Source organism: Mus caroli, unplaced genomic scaffold, assembly GCF_978045245.1.
Source record: "Mus caroli unplaced genomic scaffold, Mus_caroli_1 scaffold_11, whole genome shotgun sequence".
Classification (NCBI taxonomy): domain Eukaryota; kingdom Metazoa; phylum Chordata; class Mammalia; order Rodentia; family Muridae; genus Mus; species Mus caroli.
The window spans coordinates 16,635,869-16,662,768 of NW_028227266.1; the positions used below are offsets into that span (position 1 = coordinate 16,635,869).

Genomic DNA, 26,900 nt, shown 5'->3' on the forward strand with positions numbered 1-26,900 from the left:
CAAAATATTAAAAAATCTAAGTGAACACCGAACTTACATTTTTGATGTATAATATCATGGTCATGGTATTATTTTCATCAAAACAGAAACCCTTGCATCTAAATAATGAATATATAAATTACATTATTTCTATGTAAAGCATGGTGAAGATTGTTATTGTTATTCTCTTGCAATAAATGCATTGTACATGATATTTGATTACATAAAAACATTTTAACTAACACTGTCCGGAACTTTGAACATGACTCCCTAGACTTTACTATCATTCCCACTTTCCCATCATCTTCCCACTAATTGACCTTCTACTAAGTAATATTGTGCTTCATAAATAAAAAAAAAATATGTATAATATTTGCCCTGTCCACTCCTCTGTTGGAGACCTAGATTGGTTTCATAGTTTAGATATGAACAGTGCTGCAAAACAATATTTGTACAAATATTTCCATGATATATCCAATTGGAGTCCTGTGGATAAATGCCCAGAAATAATATAGATAAGATAAAATTAGATTTAGTTATTTGAGAGTTATCTATACTGAATTCTATTATATAGCTAATTTTTCTTATTTGAAGTATGTAATTCATATTTTAAAAGATTGAAAGAAAGGCTCAACAAGAGATTGGGTAAACAGGAGGTGAAACTATCCAGGCTTAAAGCAAGGTAGAGTATTTGGATCACTCATTCACTGGAAATGTCAAACCTTCCAGCAAGATTCTCAAGAGTGCAAACCATGTGGAAACTCTTGAATACTATTGTTGTGCCCTATTTTTAAGCCCTAAAAGACCACCAGGATCCATCTCTGATGCAACCACACTAGAGTCTCTTTATTAGAAGCTGAAGTTTAGTGTTACTTACAGCTAACCCTGACACAGCAGGACAGTTTGGTGCAGCAGCCCCAAGCCCTCCAGGGAACAAGGTTTTATAGGAAATGGCAAGCAACCAAAGGGGTGTCCAGCCTGGCAAACATCTAATTGAATGACTATTGTATGCTGACAAGTGGGTACTCTGAAGCAAAACCATAAACAATCACAAATGGTTTGAGAGTATATTTGAAACAATCATACTCATTTTGATTCGCTGTTGCTAGGACATATTTAGGGAGTAAATCTGGGGTATGCTCAGTGGAAAATCCCTAGGGTCCTTCCTGGTACTTAGGTGTAGCTTGGGTTCAGCTATAGGTCAATTTCTCAGGCTCTTTTACTTCTAAGATGTAGTCCAGTCCCTAGATGGAGTAGATTTGGCCTAAAAAAAAAAAACAAAAAACAAAAACAAAACAAAAACAAACAAACAAACAAACAAAAACACCGAAAAACCAAAACAAAACAAAAACCATTGAGTGTATATTATAAGAGAGCCATATCAAATGCAGGCACAGAATGTATCTTCAACAAAAATCAGAGAGGAAAAAAAATTTCCTAATTTAAGGGAAAATATAGCTATCAAGAGCTAAGAGGTATAAAGAATATCAAATAGACATGAATATAATGCAATATAATGCAAATACAATATTTTAAATACAAAAAATTCTCCACAACACCTAATAATCAAAACGTGAAGCATATATAACAGAGAGAAGATATTAAAGATTGAGAGGAAAAAGCACAAGGTAACGTAAAAGCAGGTTCATTAAAATAATGCCTGAAATAGTAAAGGCAAGTTACCATAATCCCACAACCCACACCAATGTAATTGAAAAGGAACTCAAAACATTTATACTAAATTAGGAACAAGACTAGTGTGACTGCTCTATCCAAACCTCTCTAATATATTACTTGATATCTACTTAGAACAGTAAGAAAACTAAAATAGATTAGGAGCAAAAAAGTAGGAAAGGAAGAATTCAAAATATCTTTCTTTGAAGGTAATATGACTTTATACATAAAAGTCCATATGGACTCTGCAAGAAAGTTCATGCAGCTTATAAATGCATTAAGCAAAGTAGTTGAATAAAAAATTAAAATACCAGTAGCCTTTCTATGTACAAACATGCTAAAAATGAAATTTAAAAATATAAGACTATTAGTCCCCTATCTGATTTAGGATAGGTAAAGATCTTCCCAATCAGTTGGTGACCTTTTTGTCTTATTGACAGTGTCTTTTGTCTTACAGAAGCTTTGTAATTTTATGAGGTCCCATTAGTCAATTCTTGATCTTACAGCACAAGCCATTGCAATTTTATTCAGGAATTTTTTCCCTGTGCCCATATCTTCGAAGCTTTTCCCTACTTTCTCCTCTATAAGTTGTAGTGTCTCTGGTTCTTATGTGGAGTTCCTTGATCCACTTAGACTTGACCTTAGTACAAGGTGATAAGAATGCATCAATTCTCATTCTTCTACATGATAACTGCCAGTTGTTCCAGCACCATTTGTTGAAAGATCTGTCTTTTTTACACTGGATGATTTTAGCTCCCTTGTCAAAGATCAAGTGACCATAGGTGTGTGGGTTCATTTCTGGGTCTTCAATTCTATTCAATTGGTGTACCTGTATGTATTATATCAGTACCATGCAGTTTTTATCACAATTGCTCTGTAGTACAGCTTTAGGTAAGGAATGGTGATTCAACCACAGATTCTTTTATCATTGAGAAGAGTTTTTGCTATCCTAGGTTTTTTGTTATTCCATATGAATTTGCAAATTGCCCTTTCTAATTCATTGAAGAATTGATTTGGAATTTTGATGCGGATTGCAAAGAATCTGTAGATTGCTTTCAGCTAAGTTGATCATGTGGTTTTTATCTTTGAGTTTGTTTATATAGTGGATTAAGTTGATGGATGTCAGTATATTAAACCATCCTGCATCCCTGGAATGAAGCCTACTTAATCATGATGGATGGTTGTTATGATGTGTTCCTGGATTCGGTTAGCGATAATTTTATTTAGTAGTTTTGAATCGATATTCATAAGGGAAATCCTGATTTCGTAAATGTACAAGTATATTTTGTTAGCATCTCAATGCTTTTCTTGAAAAAAGATTAGTTATTAGTTTTAATTGTATGTATGTGTTTATGTATGACTATAGTTATCAGAGTCAAATAAGGAATTCAGATACCCCAGAGGAAGAATTATAAGCAATTTTAACTGACTGATGTATGTCATGAGAAGCAAACTTACCTTTTTCTGCAAGAGTAATGTCTTAATTGCTTATCCATCCCTCAAGCTACAAGGCTTTCGCTTTTTGTTAGTATGTGTATGCCAATTCAATGATTTGGAGCATGAGATTTTTATTATTTTCTTAATAAAATTAATTACTTTATTTATTTACATCCCAATAGATAAATCTTACAGGTCCTACCTCCCAGAATTCTTCATGCTATACCCCTCTCCTTCACATTTACAAGAGTCCTCCCTCATCCCACTCCTCCAGACATCCTGCTTCCCTGGACGTCAAGTTTTATAGGATTAGGCACATCCTTTCCCACTGAGATTAGAAAAGTCAGTCCTCTGTTACATATGTCCCAGGGGATTCTGACCAGCTCATGTATGCTCTTTGTATATTGGCCTGGAGTTTGAGAATTCCCAGGGTTCTGGGATAGTTGACCTCTTATTCTTCCTATGTGGATGCCATTCTTATCAGCTCCTTCAATCCTTCTCCTAACTCTTTTATAGGAGTCAAAGACCTAAGGCAAATATTTGGCAGAAAGTATATTGCATCTATCTCAGTCAGTTGCTGATAGACTTCTCAGACAGCCATGCTAGGTTCCTGTCTACAAGCACAATATAGCATCAGTAATAGTGTCAGGATTTGGTGCCTACAAATGACCTAGATACCAAATTGAACCAGTCACTGGATGGCTCGTCCTTCAGTATCTCTTTCATTTTAAAAATTGTATTAGTCATTTTATTTGCTTACATTCTAAATGTTTTCCCCTTCCTAGACCCCTCTAGGGGTTTATTACCCCATAACTCCCCACCCCTTTGCTTCTGAGAGGAGGCTCCACTAACTACCCAGCCAGTCCAACCTCACTCCACTATTATCCTCTTTCTCTGTGTTATCAAATTTAGAATTAAGTGCATTTTTTCCCGCTGAGGTGAAACAAGGCTACATATGTACATATGTAGCAGGGTCCACAGACCAGCACATATAGGCACTTTGGCTGGCAGATTAGCCTCTGTGCGGTATATGGGGTCCAAGTTACTTGATAGTGTTATTCTTCCTATGATGTTGTAATCCCCGTCAGCTCCTTCATTGCATCCCCTAATTCTTCCATAGGGGTTTCCAACATCAGTCCAAATATTGGCTGTAAGTATCTGAATCTGTCTCAGTCAGTTTCTGATAGAGCCCCTCAGAGGACAATCATGATTGGCTCCTGTCTTAATCTCAACATGGCATCAGTAATAGTGTTGTTGCTTGGTGCCTGTACATGGGATCGATTCTAAGTTAGGCCAGTCTCTGGTTATCCTTTTCTTCAATTTTGGCTCCATTTTTGTTCCTGTATTTCCTTTAGCCAAGAACAATTCTGGGTCAAGAATTTTGAATATGTTTGGGGTGCCAATGCAACCAAATGGGAGCCATGTCTACCTACTGGTGGCCTCTTTAGTTTCCATCTACCTATGTTGGGCATTTTGGCTGAGGTCATCTCCACTGGTTCCTGGGACGATGAATGGCTTGTGCCACAAATTTTGGCATAAGGTAGAACTATTAGCCATGCCCTGTGGGAGAACTGCCCATTGATATCTTTTCATAGGTTCCTTAAAATTTATAGAAGGAACACTAAAAGCAAATCTTTCACAATCCTTTGGATGTAAATAAAGGAATAGTAAAGAAGCAATCTTTCAGATCTACCACAATTTTATAATATCCTTTAGGAATAGCTACTGGGGAGCAAAGCCCAGGTTGTAAAGGTCCCATAGGTACCATAGTCTCATTAATTTTTCTTAAATCTTGTAGCAATCTCCATTTACCAGGTTTTTTCTTGATAATGAAAATTGGTGTATTCCAAGGGGACTGAGAGTCTACAAGATGTCCCACTTCTAGTTGCTCCTGTACTAGCAAAGAAGTGGCTTCTATCTTTTCTTTAGGTAAAGACCACTGATCCACTCACACCGGAATATCATTAAGCCATTGGGATTTTATCATTGTGGGATGCAGGCAAGATAGTGGCTACTACCGAGAATACTCCAAACCTCTTGTGTTAGAGTGAGGATTAGGATCCTCAAAAGTCTTAATTCCTTGTCCCTTCTTTTTTAGTCCATGACCAGGCAGAGGTCCCTTTTTGAATGTCTGCTTAGTCACCATCTCATTAGAACTGTACATTATAATGCCCACCTGTGACAAGAGATCTCTTCCCCATAGAGTTACAGGCCAATTTGACATAACATACAGCTGAATTTTTCCTGATTTTCCATCCCCATCTCTCCAGGTTAGCAATTTGCAGCTTCATTATGGGTTACTAGCATAACCAATTCCTTGAAGGTGAGTTAGATTCTCAGTCAAAGGCCAGTTTGAGGGTGAGTCCTGTCCTCTAATGATTGTTACATCTGCTCCAGTATCTATTAATCCTTCAAAGCTTTATCCATCAAATGTCAATTTAAGGTTTGGTCTCTGGTTAGTAATAGATTGAACCTAATTCACACGAGAGGAGTCAAAACCATTTTGTCCTCTTTCGTTCTTAATAAATCTGGACAGTGGTGGATGTAGTGGAATTAAAACAAGTTGAGCAATTCCTTGATTAGCGGGTACAGTTATAACACCATGAGGGGGAGCAGCTACAATTTTAATTTCTCCCTCATAATCATTATTTATAACACCGGGATAAATCTGCAGGCCTTTTACAATAGAACAGCTTCATCCTAGAAGAAATCCACAAGTTTCTACAGGTAGAGGTCCAAAGACTCCGATAGGCAGAGATTGGACTCCCATTTCTGGGGTTAATACTGCCTGGGTGGTGTAACAGAGGTCCAATCCTGCACCTCCTGCTTTTGCCCTGACAAGTTCAAAAACTGATCTCTTTGGATGGGCAGCAGAATTATAGCCCAATAAGCTATTTTCTGTGAGTACATAGGGGCCTGGGGCTGGCCCCTCCTCTTGTTTCCCGGCACCAGATAGCCCAGAGTGCCTGGCTTGGATTTGAACACTTTAGCCCAGTGGTTTCTCTTTCTGCACTGGGGACAAATTCCTGGGGCACTGCCTGCTTGCCCACTCTCGACAACTTTGTTCTTGGGACAATCACTTTTAAAATGACCCAAACTTCCACACTTAAAACATGCATTACTCCCTCGTTTCTGCTAGAACATTGCTTGTATGGCCGTCCCTTGTTAAGCAGCACTGAAAGCCAAACCCTGATTATATGATGGCCGATTTCTGCACAAAGATGGACACATCCCTCTAAATCCGTTTGTCCTTTGTGTGGCTGGATAGTGGCAGGACACTTTTCGTTAACTTTCTCATAAGCCAACTGCATAACGAAAGGACTTCCCATGTCAGATTTTCCAATTATTCTACTACCTGCTATTAATAGCCTATCCACAAAGTTCTGGTAAGGCTCATCAGAACTCTGATGAATGCTGGCTAAACTCCCACCAATATCTCCTCTAACCAGTATCAGTCCCCAAGCAAGGCGGGAGGTACAGCTTCTGTGTGTACACTCCAACAGGAAAATCAACCTAATTAGTCTGGCCCTCATAAAGGCCTTCTCCCAGAAGCATGTTACTATCCCAGTCTAGATTACCAGTCTGAGCATTTAAAGCTGCAGTTTTCTTACTGGCGTCTTGCCATTCAGAATCCTAAAGTAAGAAATCTCCTCCTGACAGGCTGACCTTACATAGGGTTTTCCAATCTAGGTGGGTTAAGTGTGACTCTACGACCATAGCCAGCAGTGCTTGTGTGAAAGGGGCTGAAGGACCATATTGCACAACAGCTGCTTTAAACTCCTTTATCAACTTGAAATCCAAAGTCTGGTAATGTCTGACTCTAGTATCTTTCTGGTCAATTACTTCAACGACAGGAAAGGCTAGCACATAAGAAGTATCCTGTCCTCTCCCACAAGTCTGACTCACAGCTCTTTGCAGCGGTTCTTGGTGCATTTCAGAAGTTACTCCTTTCTGTATCTGACATCCTTTTTAGCTCCCAAAGCTCATCAGCATCAGTCAATTTTTTTTTTTTTTGAGACAGTGTTTCTCTGTGCAGCCCTGACTGTTCTGGAACTAACTTTGTAGACCAGGCTGACCTCGAACTCAGAAATCCACCTGCCTCTGTCTCCCGAGTGCTGGGATTAAAGTTGTGTGCCACCATGCCCAGTGATTCATCAGTCAATTTTTGCAGCCTAACTTCAAACTCTAATTTGCTTAGTTGCCTGTCCCTATGAGTAGCATCTCCCATGGTGGAGGCTAGGTGGAGCAGGAGACCTGCAAGGAGGCCAATCCTCCTCAGAGTATTTGGCAGCTCCTCTTTCTGAGTGATCTTCTTTGTCTAAAATTAGCTCATCATTAGAGTCTCTATATCTATCAAATTTAGAGTTCAGAGGACCCTTTTCTGAAAGGCACTCTTCCTGAGATTCTTCAAGCTCTGCCTGGGTATCATCTAACCCCTGAGAGATCACATTTTCAGTAGCATCTTTAACAAGCGCTCAGAGGCAAAGGGTGAAATTATCTGACTGAGTGATTTTCAAGGCTTTTCCAATTTTCTCCCAGGTACTGATATCTAAACTTTCTTCTTCCTTGAACCATGGGCAACAAGAATCTATCCTACCTAAAAGATTTTCTAACAATTGTACTTTGAGCCCTACTCCTCTTGCTCGAAGCAACTCTTGAAAACTGAGGACAATTGCCTGATTCATTTCTTTTTTTCTTTAAACCCTTTCCCTCTAGCCTGAGGCAGCTTTTAAAAGCTGCAGACAACTGCCTGATCAGTTCCTAGTTCTAACAGTTCCACTGTTGACCCAAGTGGATCCAGAACTGGGTTAGCACTGAATCTGAACTTAGCCCGTATCTTTCCACACCTGTAGCAAACCTTTAAAAAATGAAGTTTTAAACTAGCGCTAGAATGTGTACCTGTTGCTTTGTTGTCCTATATGACCTTTTCTTTTTCTTTTTCTTCCGTGGAGCACCACCCAAAACAGTGTTCCCTCAGCGTCCTCCTGAACTTCTTCAGGTTCCAGTCCCAGTGCCAAATTTTTGTGAGCAGACCAGCAGCTCACAAGGACAGGTACAATTGAATAGCAGGCCCGTGCTGAAAGAAAGGGAATCGAGACAATGAGAGGATGATGGAACCAAGACTGTGTTCTGATCAAGGTTCAAATTTTTAGTGGCAGAAACACTTTATAGAAGGGGGGGGGGAGAGAATCCATTCCTGCCAATTCATCCTTGGAGCCTGGAACCAGCTGCAGGTGATGACATGCAGGATAGGGCTTAATATCCAGAATCTGGGGCCTTTCAGCAGGTAGCAGTATCTTGAAGAGGAACAGGGGCAGTGGCAAAACAATAGAGAGATCTAGGGAGGAAGGTTCCACCCTAGATAATCTCCTTAGTGGCAACAATGACATGATCTGCCTTAGCCTGCTTCAGGTCTATGGGAGGCTACATCATTTGACCAGAAAAACAAAGAAATAAGTAAACAAAATATACAAGATGACATATAAAACAATGAATAAGTAAATTTCTATCTATCTATCTATCTATCTATCTATCTATCTATCTATCTATCTATCTATCTATCTATTTACAAGGTCAGGAACCATTTTTATACTCAAGTTCTAATCTACTAAACGACAAACTTTGATACATCTTTGCTCATTGTAATGCTAAATGCATTATTTATCACTTTACTTCCAGGTTCCAAAGAAACTATAGACTAGACTCAATCAGCACTTATCACATTGATCCCTTCCCTACAGCTCTCCATCCCAATGGCAGGGCTTTGCTTTCCTTTCCTTTCCCTAATTTCTCATAGGTATAGAATCTTCATTTTGGCTATGTGCATTCTTGGCTTCTGGCTTGTCTTGGCCTCTTTTATCAGCTCCCCTTTTGTTCCTACTTTGTCCTATTTCCTTTTAATTTTTCTCTCACTCTCTTATCAGTAAGTTTTTTCTCACTCGGCCTGGTTCAGTCTGTACCTTTCCAGAAGCCTGTGGCTAAATTCTCCCTCATATCTACAATAAAATCCTTCTCCTCAACCATAATAAGGAGTGCTCATATCTCATTTTCATTCACCCATTGCTCTAAACATTTACTCCCTTCCTAGGTATTCCTTTGCTGTGATAGTTACCACCTGGATTATGTTACAATCAGAATAGCAGGTGTGTGAAAAGAGAGTCCATCAATCATGGAATGCAAAGCCTCATCTTAGCTCATACTATTCCCTTGCAGTCTTAAAAGTCTCTGAGCCATTAGACATTCTACATTAGGCTTTAATTTTAAATTACAGTGCTTAAAAGGCTTATGCATCCTTCACTGTCATCCTTAAAAATATTTCTCATCCTGGACTCAGGTTAATTTTTGGAAAAATGAAAAAGACAGGAGGCTGCATCTCTAATGGTTGAGGCATGGAAGAGGACACAGAAAAAATATAGCCTTTTTCTAGAATCATTTTCATTAACTAGTGTTGTTTAGTTTTGAATAGTTATTACCTATGGTCATTATGCCCACTTAGCAGAATTATGCTTTGTTTACAAAGAGAACTTTATGTTAGGCCATAGTTAGGAAAGCCATGACTTAATGATGATTGTTACTCTGTGTTGAGTTATCCATTTGAGAAATGTTCTCTGATATAGAAATAGGCCTAAAGTCTAAAAGTCTCCAATTGGTATAGAATCAGACTCTACAGGAAAAGTATAAGACTTTCTCATGGGAATGGGACTTAATGGCTTGTCAATACTGGTGAACAAACATCTGCATCGAGGCATTCTTTTTTTGTTGTTGTTTTTTTGTTGTTTGTTTGGTTGTTTTGCTTTGGTTTGGTTTTTTGCTACAGGGTTTCTCTATGTAGCCCTGGCTGTCATGGAACATGCTTTGTAGTCCAGGCTGGCCTGGAACTCAGAAATCTGCCTGCCTCTGCCTCCTAAGTGCTGGAATTAAAGGCATGTACCTGTACCACCACCACCACCACCACCCAGCACATCTTGACATTCTTATTGATGCATGGGCCAATTGGATTATACTTCCTGCTTAATTTATCCTTATCATATTTCTGGTGGTATAGAATGCATCAGCCTAATGTATATATATTTTAGGTCAAAAAGTAGAATCCCCAAAATGTCAATGCTGGTAACAATGTAATAAAAAAGAAGGAGTACCAGGTAAACATACAGACTGTTGTTAGATAAACAGAAAACCAACTTCAACACTCTTTAAAAGTCTCATACCATCAATGTTTGATATTATAATATGGGTTTCTTTTAACTAGGAATTCCCTTAGTATGTTCCCCAACATACTATACATATAAGTCATTATTCTCAGTCAAGTGCATCTAGTTTCAGTTAATTGTAGAGCTTTTTATCAACTTAAAGACTCCCACACTACATTCTGACTTATATTACCCACTTGTTTTTTCACTATTGTGCTTCTCTAAATCCCCTGAGAGATATCCATAGCAGTTTGATTCTGAGTAACACTTTATTTCTACCCATGGAGAGTCCAATTTAGTGGTTTCACCGTGACTTTGCTTACAAAAGCAAATAAATAATATCTTATATTCAGGGCATTAGCCTAAGCCCAAACTGTTTTAACACTAAAAAGCTTTTTTTGTTTTTTCTTATTTTTACTAAGTATATTGGGTCATTTCTCACAGAGGAATAGAATATCTGTAGAACAGAGCTAGTAGACTCTCCACTGTGTGTTTTATATACTCCTGGTAGGAAAAATGAATACTTTTACTTTTGCTATGAAAATGTCTCCTCAATAGGACAGATTCATGTCAACTGAATATTATCTGAAAAGTTAATGATCCCCAAAATTAACAAAATGATATTATTTATTATTTTTAAAATCACAGCAACAGAAGGGAGAATGAAAAGTTGAAAGAATTTTCAAATTTGACATTTACAGAAGAAGAAGAAGGTGCTGAAACTTTTGTTTCCCCAGAGGCTAATGTGGAATGTGACATGGTTAGGATAATGCTTTCGTATACTACAATGTGTTAAAAATACAGAAAAAGTCAATGCCATGCTTAACTCTTCTGCTCCTACATTTTAGATCCCCGTCTCAGTTTGGAAGTCATATAATATTTGATCCCAGTTCTCACCACAAATGATTGTGTTTTATATCACATGTTCCTGTTGTACAACCACTCAAAACGTCTCAATTTTAGCCTTTCATATATATATATATATATATATATATATATATATATATATATATATATATAAAATTTGTGTCTGTATATGTTATATGTGCCCATGTGGGACTTTGAAAGGCAGCCTGTTCTCTTGTTTAGCTAAGTTTAAACCTTGCATACTCAGCAGATTAATCTGCAAGGGACAGAAGGCTTGTTTGTGGCTCCTGACAGGAAGCCCCAGCTCCATAATTCTGTGTTCTTCAGTCTTGTAGGCTGTCTGGACACCACCCGCACAGTTTCCTGGCAATAGCAAGGTAGCCCAGTCCACTATAAAAAAAGCTCCTTGCTCTCTCCTCATTCTCTTATCCTCTTACCCCTTTTTCTCTTGCTCTTACTCTTGCTCCCTTGTTCTCCCTCTCTCTGCCTTCCCTTCCTCCTCTCTCCATATGGCCATGACCAGTCTCTGCTACTCTACTCTCTCCCTTTCTCTGCCTTTATGCAATAAACACCTTAAAACCAAGGACAATCTCTGCTCATCTAAACCCACCCTGCTGGAGAAATTAGTATGTCTTTCACTAACAAGCTGAGCATTTAACCTCCCTACAGGAGGTCTGCCTGTGTACCAGCCATGGCCACCAGCCAAACCAACATGGCCACTGAGCAAGCTGCCTGAGCTAGTCAGACTCTCCTATCTGCAAGAACCTGTCAGAGCTCTCTCCCACTACCATTTTCCCTTCAGCCTCCAGGCCAGAGTCTGCCCAAGGGTACATTCTCCTCAATGTACACTGGCATCTGTGATGTCTGAGAGTGAGAATCCGTTGCTCTTGGCCTCCATGCTGCCAACGGACCTCAGAACGGGCTCTTCCATGGTGCTCAGCAGTCTGTGGTGCCCAAGAGTTGGAGCCCGACATAGGCAGTTCCATGGGGACCCCAGATTGTGCCATTTGCTCACCCCTCGAGCGGGATCTTGTGGCTTCTCACAGTCCAGTGCCCACCCAGTAGTTCCAAGGGATCTGCAACACAATCAAGGGATGAGATTGCTTCAATGAAAGCATATGCCAAACAGTCAGATGCCTAATAGAAAATCCCATCTCTCAAGAAACCAAGAAAAGTGTTTGATCCTTAAGAAAATGAATCTTTGTAATACCATGCAAACTTGATTGTAATACTTCTAGGCAATGATTGTGACAGTTACAGTCATATATGTTTTTGAATTTCAACATCTTTAAGCCAACCTGATATGATTATACAGCTTATTTGGCCTCAGGTATATTTTGAAATATATACAAATATGCATGTAGCAACTACTAATAAAAAGGAGGCAAAAAATTTGAAAGAGAGAAATGAAGTGTATATGAAAGGATTGGAGAGAGCAAAGACAAGGTAAAAATGATATAATTATATTATAATCACAAAAATGTAAGAAAAAATAAGTCACTGACTACAATATAGACATATATAATGGAAGGTAAAGGTAGAACCTGAAATGGCATGTAAAATACATGTAAAATAGTGAAAAACATGCATCTTCATAGCATAAAATCAGAAACTCAAGTACATGACTGTTGAATGAATCAAACCAAATTTCTTCTCACAGATAGTACCTGAAAAAATTAGAAATTTTACCTGACACTTCATATGGAAAACATGATTCTCTATAAAGCACATTAATAATTCAATAAAATTGCATATATAAAACCTCATACTGTCTCATTTAATTGAAAGTATGTGCTTTGTTTTTCTAATATTTCTAAAACCTGGAAGTCAAAAGAGTTACAGTTAAGATTCTCCCTGAGATAGGAAGGGTTATACTTTTCCCAGAATATTCACTTTTCCCTTTCTCTTCTATATGAGTATGAATAGATCCTTAGAGACTTGAATAGCTTAATGGATAATTATTCGCTCTGTGAATTGAGCCTCAAACTCATAAATACATACTCTGTGTTTCTGCTCAAGATTTCAGCAGATCTGATCCAGAATAACTTACTTGCATGTTTTATCTCTCAAATTCATCAGCTGCTTGAGAAGGGTCATCATTTATTGTCTTCCTACCAGTCTTGAACACAGAACCTGGGCCATTATCACACACACAGGACGAGTGCAATGTGTATCAGTCACTTTTGGTCATCTTTCAATGGAAATAATTTACATCCTTAGTAAGAGCTAACCTATGCAAGAAACAAATGAGAGACAGCAGTGCTTTTATTGTTGGCACCAGAAAGGTAAAGATATGTGGTATGGGGTAACCAAAGACAAAATACATCAATAAGCAAAGTTTTATGTCATTGTGCAATTAAGATTATTTTATTAGTTAAACATATGTTTATTAATTAGTAAATATGAGAGCTCTCATACTGTTTAGTTTTTTACCCATTAGGATACCCAATTGATATCTTTCTGAACTCTCTGCTATTGATTAAAAATATCATGAGCTTGAATATATGAAGAAGGTGGGGATGAAAATGATCATAAGGACCAAATATCAAGAACCAGTGTTTGGGGCATTATACAACACATGTGATTATATTATTCATCAAACTGAGATAGGAATATTTAGTTTAAGATCAGTCTAATATCCTGAAATTTGAAGGCAAAGCTTCTACATAGCAAGAAATTGTAGGAAAATAAAAGACAAAAATGAGTGAATAGAGAAACTTTTACCCAGAGCTTCCAAATATCAAATCATGTATTTCATTGAAATTTTACCTTTATATATGTCAAACTATTTCTCTATAAAATATATTTATGCATTATCATCATGTTAATTTGAGATAAGAAGGATATTTTATGTAACTTATAGTGATATTTTTAATTTTTGAGATTTAAATTTAATTCCAATATTCCACCCTTGTTTTCCTTCCCTCCAAATCCTCACAAAAGTCCTCTTAATTCTCCTTCAAATTAAAGAGCACTTTTTCATTAATTATTGTTGCATATATACACAAATATATTCCTAAATATTTCCTGTTCAGTTTCTTACAATGTTATTTGTACAAATGTTTGTATGGTTAATTATTCTTTTTGAAATTTTTGAAATGCCTTGCATTCTAACAGTGTGATAGCAGTTTGAATACAGTTGGTCAGATTGCATCTCCTCTATAACCAAGAGACATCTATTCTACCGATTGAACCTTAAATTTCTCTTCACAGTAATCTCTGGAAAATTCCTAGACATTTTATTTTCTACTCTGTGTCACTAATATAACATGTAGTAGAGCTGTATGTGCCTTTGTCCTTTAAGCTACAATAAGAATGGCCCTCAGATAGGGTGAAGTAGGAACAGGCAATCAGAATGTTAAAATCAAATAACAAACCAAATCTGTAGCTTGAACTCATTTCTTAATTTACCTACACTGTTTACTGCAGCATTTATTCTTGACACTTTCTCCAACACACACACACAAACTTCAATGAAAGAGAAACAATAAAATCACAGTTATAGGTTCTATACTGAGGAAATAGAAAGCTGTTAGAGGGATGTGAATACATGACTCATTGGGTGAGATATTTGTTGTACATAATGAGGATCTGAGTTTAATTACCAGCATCCATACAAGGGCAAGGTGGGGTGTTTCTGTAACCTTCACACTGTGTGAGTAGGATTTCACTATCAGCCAATGTAATCCATGAAAGATCTAGGATCAGTAAATCAGGATCAATATATGATTTAAAATTTAAGATGGACAGTAACAAAAGTTGACCTTTTACCAACTCAAATTTTTCACGTGTGGACACAAACTTTCATCACCACACTAGAAATGTCTGAATTTACTTTGAAATTTCTAATTATATCTCAAAACATATGCCAAAAGAGGATGTAGGCTCCCATGTTGTTGGAGTTACAGGCTTTTGTTAACTATCTAATGTGAGTGGTGGGAACAAAACTTCACTCCCCTTTAAGAGAAGGAAGTGTATTTTAGCTGCTGATTCAACTCTCCACGCCTGATTTTAGCTTGTGTACTCAAAATATAAATCCAAGAAAATAATCATAGGCACTTTTAAAAGATTAAATATACATAAGTTCTTCATAGATCTCTTTCATTAGAATGATATTTTCTGAAAGCAATATAGGTAAAAGGCATATTCTTCTTTGTATGTAAATTTTTGTTAGAGTGATTTTTACTGTTTATTGAGTAATTATTTGAAATAATTTTCTTTTCTATTATGCTTTTGCATATTAACATATATTATTGTCTCAGTAGCCATTGTAGAAAGATATGTAAGGATCTGCCACAACTGGGAAATGTAACTAAATTTGCATTTTGTCTATTTTGGGATTATCACAGTATGCAAGATAGAAAAGCTTTATTAAAAATTGTGTATGGAGGTCACAGTTTTGAAATCTACATGTACAATCTATACAGCACTGGCTTTGATGGTGGTGTCTTTTGAATAGCTGAAATACAAATGCATTGTAGAGAAAGTGATAATATATTACAAGAGAAATTGAGGGGGGTTAGAATCTCTTAATATCTACCAGGGCATATCTTGATTAATGTACTGCTCACAAGACTTCTCTTCGCCTTTATGCCTTGTCTTCTCTTGCCTTCTCTTCTTTCTCTTCTCTTCTTTCTCTTCTCTCTCTCTCTCTCTCTCTCTCCCTCTCTTTCTCTCTCTTTCTTCCTCTCTTTCTCTCTCTATTTCTCTTTCTCTCACTCTTTCCCTTCACTTCTCTTCTCTTCTCTTCTCTTCTCTTCTCTTCTCTTCTCTTCTCTTCTCTTCTCTTCTCTTCTCTTCTCTTCTCTTCTCTTCTCTTCTCATCTCCCCTCCCCTCCCCTCCCCTCCCCTCCCCTCCCCTCCCCTCCCCTCTCCTCTCCTCTCCTCTCCTCTCCTCTCCTCTCCTCTCCTCTCCTCTCCTCTCCTCTCCTCTCCTCTCCTCTCCTCTCCTCTGCTCTACTCTCCTCTCCTCTCTTCCCTTCTCTTTTCTACTTCATTCTCTTCCCTTCCTCTCTCTTCCCTTCTCTTTATTTCTTCCTTCCTTCCTTCCTTCCTTCCTTCCTTCCTTCCTTCCTCCCTTCTTTCCTTTCTTCCGTCCTTAATTTCTCCTTTTTTATTTTACTATTTAACCTACCTTTCTCTACCATGTTTTCTGATGGGAACAAATTTAGATTATTACATATAACTGACAAGGGCTGTACCACGTATTTCTATTCAAATCATTAATTTCCCCTCTTCAATGTTTCAAGTATTTACCAAACAGAAAACAAAGCAATTAGATCCAGAACCTTTTACTGAGTAAATAGGTAATTTCTAAACATGAACAGTTCTCATGTATGAATGGTGTCTTATGAATTGCTGGTTTACAAACATATAGGCATGCAGACACTTACATCTATAGTGCTTAGTTCTCTACAATGGTCTTTTTTTTTTCTTTTCAAAAAATGTCCCAGCCTTATGGAACCATATAATTCAACAGGAACCTTGGAATTCATTCTCCTTGGACTCTCAGAGGACCCTGAACTGCAGCTCATCTTATTTGCACTATTCCTGCTCATATACCTGCTCACTATGCTTGGAAATCTTCTAATCATCTTGGCCATCTGCTCTGATTCCCACCTCCACAGCCCAATGTACTTCTTCCTCTACAACCTTTCATTGTCTGACATGGGCTTCAGCAGCACCACCATCCCCAAAATGCTTATAAACTTGCATACCCATAACAGATCCATAATTTATGCTGAATGCCTAACTCAGGTATATTTCTTTATTCTTTTTGGGTGTATGGACAGCTTTCTATTGGTAGTGATGGCATATGACAGATGGGCGGCCATTTGTCACCCTCTACACTACCAAGTCATTCTGAATCCTCGTCTGTGTAGATATTTGGTTGTAATGTCATTTTGTATCAGTCTCATTGATTCACAGGTGCACGGCTTTATGGTGTCACAACTAACATTTTGTACTAACATAGAAATCCCTCATTTCTTCTGTGATGTTCCAGAACTTGTAAAACTTGCTTGTTCTAACACTACTATCAATGAAATAGTCATGTTTCTTTTAAGCATCATTATTGGTTTCCTCCCTGTTTTAGGAATATTTTACTCCTACTATAAAATTACATCTTCTATTTTTAGAGTTCCATCACTGTTAGGGAAATATAAAGCCTTCTCTACCTGTGGATCTCACCTGTCAGTTGTTTGCCTATTTTATGGAACAGGTATAGGAGTTTACCTCAGTTCAACAGTTTCTAGTTCTTCCTGGGAAAGTATGGTGGCTTCAGTAATGTATACAATGGTGGTTCCCATGATAAACCCCTTCATTTACAGCCTGAGGAACAGGGACATCAAGAAAGCCCTCTGGAAAATTGTCCATCAGATAACATAATTTAACTACATGCATGACCCCTTAATATATAGATTCGTTTAACTGAGTCACATAACTAATAGTGGTGGCATTTAAAATGATGCTGTTCTAAATATTTCTGACCATAAGTGATCAAAAATTAATTTATAAATATAGGAAATCAAGGTCTATCTTGATGCACTTGTCCAAGTTACATGTAGTTTCACTATGACCTGATGTCTGAACATATAACATTATAAATTGGCACTACTCATGTTTTTACACGCCAAAGAATGCATCCAGAAATAGTATAACTTGGTTTGGGTTTAACTGTTTTGAATTGCTATGCTTTTACCGTAAGTAAAAATGTAAACATAATGATTTAATTACAAAAGTAAATACTTTCAACTTTTCTTAACATAGTTTACTAGCATGTAAGTATGAAACTAATATATATTAGACTTTTGTGCAAAATAGTTAATTTTAAGATTTGATATTTGTGTTGCTGACTTGAGTTTCATATAACAGCTATTTGTGCTACATAACTTCTTGGGAAGGGGAACCTAATCCACTTTGATTATGGGGGCATTGATAGCATTTTCCAGCTATAGGGTTTGCACTAAACTTGAGGACATATGGGCAACAGCAATTGGACTCAATGGATTATGTTACAAGAAGACTCGATTTTGGGTGGAGAATATGGAATGAAGTATGGAGGGAGAATTGTTTGGGATAAAGTGGGAATGAGTGATTAATATACTTATATTTCCTTATATACATGTATTAAGTCAAATGTTAAGGAAATATTTCAATCACTAAAAGGATTTTAACTTCATATTAAGACTGAATATGTAACAATTTCTGAAATGATCTTGAATTAATTCTGGCCATTTTGTGCTATGTATTTATGTAACTCATACTACGCTGCAGTGATGTTTATTATCTCAAAATATTAAATAATGTAAGCGAACATTGAACTGACATTTTTGATATATAATATCATGGTCATGGTATTATTTTCTTCAAAACGGAAACCTTACATCTAAATAATAAATATACAAATCACATTATTTTAAGTAATGCATGGTGAAGATTTCTTTTATATTTTTATTATGGATTTTCCTTATTTACATTTCCAATGCTATCCCAAAAGTCCCCCTTACCATCCCCCCCAATCCCCTGCCCACCGACTCCCACTTTTTGGCTCTTGAGTTCCCTGTACTGGGGCATATAAAGTTTGCAAGTCCAATGGGCCTCTCTTTACAGAGATAGCCAACTAGGCCATCTTTTGATACATACGCAGGTAGAGACAAGAGCTCCGGAGTACTGGTTAGTTCAAAATATTGGTCCACCTATAAGGTTGCAGATGCCTTTAGCTCCATGAGTACTTTCTCTAGATCCTTCATTGGGGGCCCTGTGATCCATCCAATAGCTGACTGTTAGCATCCACTTCTGTGTTTGCTATGCCTCGGCATAGTCTCACAAGAGACAGCTATATCTGGGTCCTTTCATCAAAATCTTACTAGTGTATGCAATGGTGTCAGCTTTTGGAAGCTGATTATGGGATGGATCCCCGGATATGGCAGTCTCTAGATGGTCCATGCTTTTGTCACAACTCCAAACTTTATCTCTGTAAATCCTTCCATGGGTGCTTTGTTCCCAATTCTAAGAAGCAGCGAAGTGTCCACATTTTTTCTACATTCTTCTTGAGTTTCATGTGTTTAGTAAATTGTATCTTATATCTTGGGTATCCTAAGTTTCTGGGCTAATATCCACTTATCAGTGAGTACATATTGTGTGAGTTCCTTTGTGATTGGATTACCTCACTCAGTATGATGTCTGCAAGGTCAATCCATTTGCCTAGGAATTTCATAAATTCATTCTTTTTAATAGCTGAGTAGTACTCCATTGTGTAAATGTACCACATTTTCTATATCCATTCCTCTGTTGAGGGGCATCTGGGTTCTTTCCAGCTTCTGGCTATTATAAATAAGGCTGCTATGAACATAGTGGAGCATGTGCCCTTCTTACAGGTTGAAACATCTTCTGGATATATGCCCAGGAGAGGTATTGCAGGATCCTCCAGTAGTCCAATGTCCAATTTTCTGAGGAACCGCCAGACTGATTTCCAGAGTGGTTGTACAAGTTTGCAATCCCACCAACAATGGAGGAGTGTTTGTCTTTCTCCACATCCTTGTCAGCATCTACTGTCTCCTGAATTTTTGATCTTAGTCAATCTGACTGATGTGAGGTGGAATCTCAGGGTTGTTTTGATTTGCATTTCCCTGATGATTAAGGATGTTGAACATTTCCTCAGTTGCTTTTCTGCCATTCGGCATTCCTCAGGTGAGAATTCTTTGTTCATTTCTGAGCCCCATTTTTAATGGGGTTATTTGATTTCCTGGAGTCCACCTTCTTGAGTTCTTTATACATATTGGATATTAGTCCCCTATCTGATTTAGGATAGGTAAAGATCCTTTCCCAATCTGTTGCTGGACTTCTTGTCTTATTGACAGTGTCTTGTGCCTTGCAGAAGCATTGAAACTTTATGAGGTCCCATTTATTGATTCTCGATCTTACAACACAAGCCTTTGCTGTTCTATTCAGGAATTTTCCCCCTATACTCATATCTTGGAGGCTTTTCCCTGCTTTCTCCTCTATAAGTTTCAGTGTCTCTGGTTTTATGTGGAGTTCCTTAATCCATTTAGATTTGACCTTAGTACAAGGAGATAGGGATGGATCAATTGGCATTCTTCTAAATGATAACCACCAGTTGTGCCAGCACCATTTGTTGAAAATGCTTTCTTTCTTACACTGGATGGTTTTAGCTCCTTTGCCAAATCAAGTGACCATAGGTTTGTGGGTTCATTTCTGTGTCTTCAATTCTATTCCATTGGTCTACTTTTCTGTCACTATACCAGTACCATGCAGTTTTTTATCACAATTGCTCTGTAGTAAAGCTTTAGGTCAGGCATGGTTACTCCACCGAGGTTCTTTTATCCTTAAGAAGATTTTTTTGCTGTCCTAGGTTTTTTGTTATCCCAGATGAATTTGCAGATCTCTCTTTCTAATTCAGTGAAGAATTGAGTTGGAATTTTGGTGGGGATTGCATTGAATCTGTAGATTTCTTTTGGCAAGATAGCCATTCTTACTATATAGATCATGCCAATCCATGAACATGGGAAATCTTTCCATCTTCTTACATCTTCTTTAATTTTTTTCTTCAGAGACTCAAAGTTCTTGTCATACAGATCTTTCACTTACCTAGTTAGAGTCACACCAAGGTATTTTATATTATTTATGACTATTGAGAAGCGTGTTGTTTCCCTAATTTCTTTCTCAGCCTGTTTATCCTATGTTTAGAGAAAGGCCATTGACTTGTTTGAGTTAATTTTATATCCAGCTACTTTACCGAAGTTGTTTATCAGGTTTAGAAGTTCTCTGGTGGAATTTTTAGGGTCACTTTTATATACTATCATATCTGCAAAAAGTGACATTTTGACTTATTCTTTTCCAATTTGTATCCCCTTGATCTCCTTTTGTTGTCGAATTGCTTTGTCTAGGACTTCAACTACAATGTTGAATAGGTAGGGAGAAAGTGGGCAGCCTTGTCTAGTCCCTGATTTTAGTGGGATTGCTTCCAGTCTCAACATTTACTTTGATGTTGGCTACTGGTTTGCTGTAGATTGCTTTTTTTTTATATTTTATTTTTTATTAGGTATTTTCCTCGTTTACATTTTCAATGCTATCCCAAAAGTCCCCCACACCCCCCCCAATCCCTTACCCACTCACTTCCCCTTTTTGGCCCTGGGGTTCCCCTGTACTGGGGCATATAAAGTTTGCAAGTATAATGAGCCTCTCTTTGCAGTGATGGCCAACTAGACTATCTTTTGATACATATGCAGCTAGAGAAAAGAGCTCCGGGGTACTGGTTAGTTCATATTGTTGTTCCACCTATAGGGTTGCAGTTCCCTTTAGCTCCTTGTGTAATTTCAATAGCTCTTCCATTGGGGGCCGTGTGATCCATCCAATAGCTGACTGTGATCATCCACTTCTGTGTTTGCTAGGCCCTGGCACTGTCTCACAAGAGACAGCTATATCTGGGTCCTTTCAGCAAAATCTTGCTAGTGTATGCAATGGTGTCAGCTTTTGGAAGCTGATTATGGGATGGATCCCTGCATATGGCAATCATTAGATGGTCCATCCTTTCGTCACAGCTCCAAATTTTGTCTCTGTAACTCCTTCCATGAGTGTTTTGTTCCCCTTTCTCTTTCTTGTTCATGAGATAGACTTTGAAGGGAAAAGCATAACTTTCTTCATAAATGAAGCATATGAGAGGTTGAGATTTTGCTTAATGATAGTGTATCTGCCTAGCAACTCAAGACACTAGGTTTAATAATTAGCTCTACAAAAATAAAACAGAATAAACATATTCTCAACATATACATACTTCAGTTCTATATTGAATAAAATATTGATATAGTCAAAGCTACAAATGAAAATTATGTGGAGACTCTTTATCAATCGCCTTCAAAAATGGTTGTCTGTGAGAAGTATTCAGTGCATTAAAATTTTTTTCAGGCTCTAAAAACTTGTACTCCTGTACAAGGTGTTTTTTGATATTTTCTGGCAAATGGGGGCAATGGTGGGTATTTTTCAGGACAGGGTTATTAACTGGTGTATGTTGTTTGAGTGGATGACTTCAGGCTCATTCACATACGGGAAACAATAATTGGACACAGAAGGCATCAAGCGTAGGACCAGTCCATAGTCCTGTGAAGGCTAAATGCCCTAGTGTAGGGGAATGTTAGGGCTGGGAGGCAGGAGTGGGTAGGTGGGTGGGTGGGTGGGGGAGCACTCTCATAGAAGCACGGGGAGGGGGGATGAGATACAGAGTTCCTGGAGGGAAAACTGGGAAAGGGGATAACATATGAAACGTAAATAAGTAAAATATTCTATATAAATAAATAAATAAATAAATAAATAAATAAATAAATAAATACAAACAATGGCCTTTAACATGAGGCCATTGTTTTTATATTGGCTGTATACTCAGTTTCAGGATGATTTGACATTATTGAGACTCTTGCAACATCCAAGTTCAACTTCTATTGGGGGTTTATTACCTCTGGTCCACTCTTTTAGTGGAAATATTGGGTTCTCTTTTATCAAGTTATACTCTTGTTTATAAAATAACTTCAATTAAGTACAGAAGTAATCTCAATCTTTTGAGTGTTAGAGAGCAGCAACAGGGAATCTGAAATCTGAGATCTTTACAACAACCAGACTGAAGGCTGTAAAGAAAAATGAAGGAAAATTAAAACCATGCTTTTTGCAATGGTGGTTTAGAAGCAGCAACATTACAAAAGCAGGTGGATGGCTTCAGAGAATATGGTAGAAAGCCCAGGGTGTCCAGAAATTGTGCTGAGCCCTTTTATAAGTATCTGAAAAGGAATAATGAGAAGCAAATGGTAAATATAGAGGCTCTACAGTCTTATCTGATCAAAGCTCTGTCAAGTCTGCAAAGGAGTTCTAGTAAGGATTAGTGTATGGTCTCACTGAAGAAAAAATTTGCTCTCCCCTATATTTAGTATATCCTCAGTTGAACACATTGTTTGTGGAGAGTATTTATGGATTTCATGTGAAGTATGTGGCAGGATGACTTAAACTAACTCTTAAATACAAGAAAAAATAATATGTTGTTTGGGGATTGTTCTCTACTCACTGCTCTACCCAGAGCTAGAACAAGTAGATTTCCCATAATGTGTGTCAACACAGCCCAGATGCCTCCAACTTCTCTTATTGTAATATAAATACTAAAGATGTGTATCTCTTTCTGGCATTACTAGACAAAGTATAAGTGTAAGTCCCCTATCATGAGGTAAGGTATCATTACTAATGCCCACCAAGGCTATTAATGTATCTAGCTATCTAAACCCATCATTGAGAAAAAATATCATGATTTATATCATCAAATTTCAAGAACCCAGGCTGGCAATGATACTGTGTCTCAGTTGTTAAACAGGAAACCTATAGTATTACAGCTGACCTGGACCAACCTTTTCAGTCAGCCACAACTCACAGTCACATGCTTATAGAGGCAACCTAGCTTCCAATATAATCTGCTTTCCATGAAGCAAATAATTCCAGGAAAGAGAGATCATAGATCCTCACAGAGGCTCCACAATTGACTCAAATTCCTCTTTCCCAAGCATATCTTCTACCCCTACAGAGTATGTGAGCCAGACCTACCTTGTAGGTTTCTTAATTTCCCCTTGGAGAGAGGTTTTCTCTCATTGCATGTACTAAGAAATATCGTTATCTGTTGAGGCAGACTGTAGTTTCTTTTTGCCATATAGTATTTGATCCCAGTTCTCAGAACAAATGAGTGTTCAGCATCACATGCTCCTTTTGCATAATCCTATAAAAAGAATCAATTTTGGCCTTACTTTACTGATGTATGTATGTGTGTATGTATGTATGTATGTATGTATGTATGTATGTATGTATGTATGTATGTATATTCCTGCCACTTGGTCTCCAGCAAAATATTATTTCTAGAATTGCATGCACACATGCAATTATTATTTTTCCCTGTCCAAATAAATAGGTGTCTGATTATTCTTCATGTTAGTAAATTAAAACTTGATGTGTTGTCTCTTCACATATTGAAATTTAATTCAGGACAGTTCAAAAATAAAAACTGAACTATGTAACAAAAGATAATTTCCATTAAGTTTGTATTATTACATTGTAGACACTAAAGCCATTTACATAAAGACTGATATATTCAACATAAAACTTTCTAAATTCACTTATATATGTAACCCCACTAGCCAATAGTTGAAGGCAAAAATATCTCATTTGAAATCAACCTCTTCTGCATAAGATGCTGATGAGGATGGTGAAAGTGACAGGGAGACAAAAAGAAAGACAGAGATAAAATATATTAGAAGAGATAAGACTTATGGTGAGTAGAATTCATAATGGCCCAGCATCATTTGAATCTAAGGAAAGAATATCATCTGTCTTTGACATTAGTGAAGGAATATGTTGGTGACAGAGAAGTTAGACAGCAGCATAATGGAATTAAAGAAGATTCAAAGCAGGGTAAATTATTACATGTTCCAATTCTTCTCTACATGAATTCATTGAGAATATAATTATAAAAATGGTTAGAGCATGTCTTAAGACACAAAGTAGTTAACTCTTAAAGAACATTTTATAGTCAGTGGTCATACAATATACCGGAGATATAGCAAAGTTCAAGGTGATTAATTTTGAAGACACTCCAATGGTTCAAAGCTTCTCCTTTCATAAGCTCACATATTCAGATCTCAGTGAGCATAGGTTTAACCTAGTGACTTGCTTTCAGGAAAAGTCAAAATATATTTCCCCAAAATGACAGTGAAACACTAAGTATTCCCTTTGTCAACCATTTCTGGTCTTGTGACAAAATCACTCCCATGGAAGCAGCTTCCACTGCAGTGTGAAATGGAAGCAGCTGCCTTTGCAGTGTGCAATGAAAGCACACTGTCACCTGCTTAATGGAAAGAATTCATGTCTCAAAAAGGGAAGAGAATTGTTTAACACAATTAAAAAAAAAAACCTTTGCAACATCATACAAAATAGATTGTAATGCATCTAGGCAATTATTCTAATGGTTATACACATCTATATATTTGAATTCTGACATCTTCAGGACTCAAATAAATAGTTATACAGATTATCAGACCTCCATGTATAGAATGCATTTAGAAACACATGTTTATTCATATCTGTATATAATCACCATCAATGAAAAGAGATGCAATGAATTAGAAACAGAGAAAACAGAAGTATAAGGAAGGGTTTAGAGAGAGCCATCTTGTTTCCTGGGTCCCTCAGAGACCAGTCTGCACAGAAGAGCACATGGACTGCAAAAGCAATACAGCTTCTGGGACAGCCCCTTTTCGGGTCTTCATCTTCATCCAGGAGGCAGATCTGAGTGCCAGACCTCTGTGCACCTTTCCTGCAAGAGGAGAGTTTGCATGCAGAGAGTACTCTGAAAACTGAGACTCTGGAGAGAGTTGGATCCCAGGAGTGCTGACAGAGGCTAAAAGAATTACTTGAGGAACAGGATCCAGTAGGACACAACTATAACAACTAACACCAGAGATTACAGATGGCCAAAGGTAAATGTAAGAAACTTTTTTTCCCGTTTTTATTAGGTATTTTCCTCATTTATATTTCCAATGCTATCCCAAAAGTCCCCCATACCCTCCCCCCAACTGCCCTACCCACCCACTCCCACTTTTTGGCCCTGGTGTTCCCCTGTACTGGGGCATATAAAGTTTGCATCTCCAATGGGCCTCTCTTTCCAGTGATGGCCGACTAGGCCATCTTTTGATACATATGCAGCTAGAGTCAAGAGCTCCAGGGTACTGGTTAGTTCATAATGTTGTTCCAAATATAGGGTTGCAGATCCCTTTAGCTCCTTGGGTACTTTCTCTAGCTCCTTCATTGGGGGCCCTGTGATCCATCCAATAGCTGACTATGAGCATCCACTTATGTGTTTGCTAGACCCTGGCATAGTTTCACAAGAGACGGCTATAACTGGGTCCTTTTAGCAAAATCTTGCTAGTGTATGCAATGGTGTCAGCGTTTAGAGGCTGATTATAGGAGGGATACCTGGATATGAAAGTCTCTAGATGGTTCATCCTTTTGTCTCAGCGCCAAACTTTGTCTCTTTAATTCCTTCCATGGGTGTTTTGATCCCAATTCTAAGACAGGGCAAAGTGTCCACACTTTAGTCTTCGTTCTTCTTGAGTTTGATGTGTTTTGTAAATTGTATCTTATATCTTGGGTATTCTAAGATTCTGGGCTACTATCCACCTATCACTGAGTACATATCATGTGAGTTCTTTTGAGACTGGGTTACCACACTTAGGATGATGCCCTCCAGGTCCAACCATTTGTCTAGGAATTTCATGAATTCATTGTTTTTAATAGCTGAGTAGTACTCCATTGTGTAAATGTACCACAATTTTTGTATCTATTCCTCTGTTGAGGGGCATCTGGGTTCTTTCCAGCTTCTGGCTATTATAAATAAGGCTGCTATGAACATAATAGAGCATGTGTCTTTCTTACTAGTTGGAACATCTTCTGGATATATGCCCAGGACAGGTATTGCAGGATCCTCCAGTAGTATTATGTCCAATTTTCTGAGGAACTGTCATACTGATTTCCAGAGTGGGTTTACAAGCTTGCAATCCCACCAACAATGGAGGAGTGTTTCTCTTAATCAACATCCTCGCCAGCATCTGCTATCACCTGAATTTTTGATATTAGCCATTCTAACTTCTATGAGATGGAATCTCAGGGTTGTTTTGATTTGCATTTCCCTGATGATTAAGGATTCTGAACATT

General features: G+C 37.7%; 1 protein-coding gene and 1 pseudogene across 1 annotated transcript; one reads left to right on the plus strand and one right to left on the minus strand.

Annotated features, from left to right (window-relative positions):
• Window positions 1-5,868: 5,868 nt before the first annotated feature.
• LOC147001971 (endogenous retrovirus group K member 10 Gag polyprotein-like) lies at window positions 5,869-7,775 on the minus strand (annotated as a pseudogene).
• Window positions 7,776-16,577: 8,802 nt separating this feature from the next.
• On the plus strand, window positions 16,578-17,534 carry LOC110294209 (olfactory receptor 7E178-like). The gene has a single exon (XM_021162267.3). The coding sequence runs from the start codon at window positions 16,605-16,607 to the stop codon at window positions 17,532-17,534; it is 930 nt and encodes a 309-aa protein (XP_021017926.1). The 5' UTR covers window positions 16,578-16,604.
• Window positions 17,535-26,900: the final 9,366 nt, after the last annotated feature.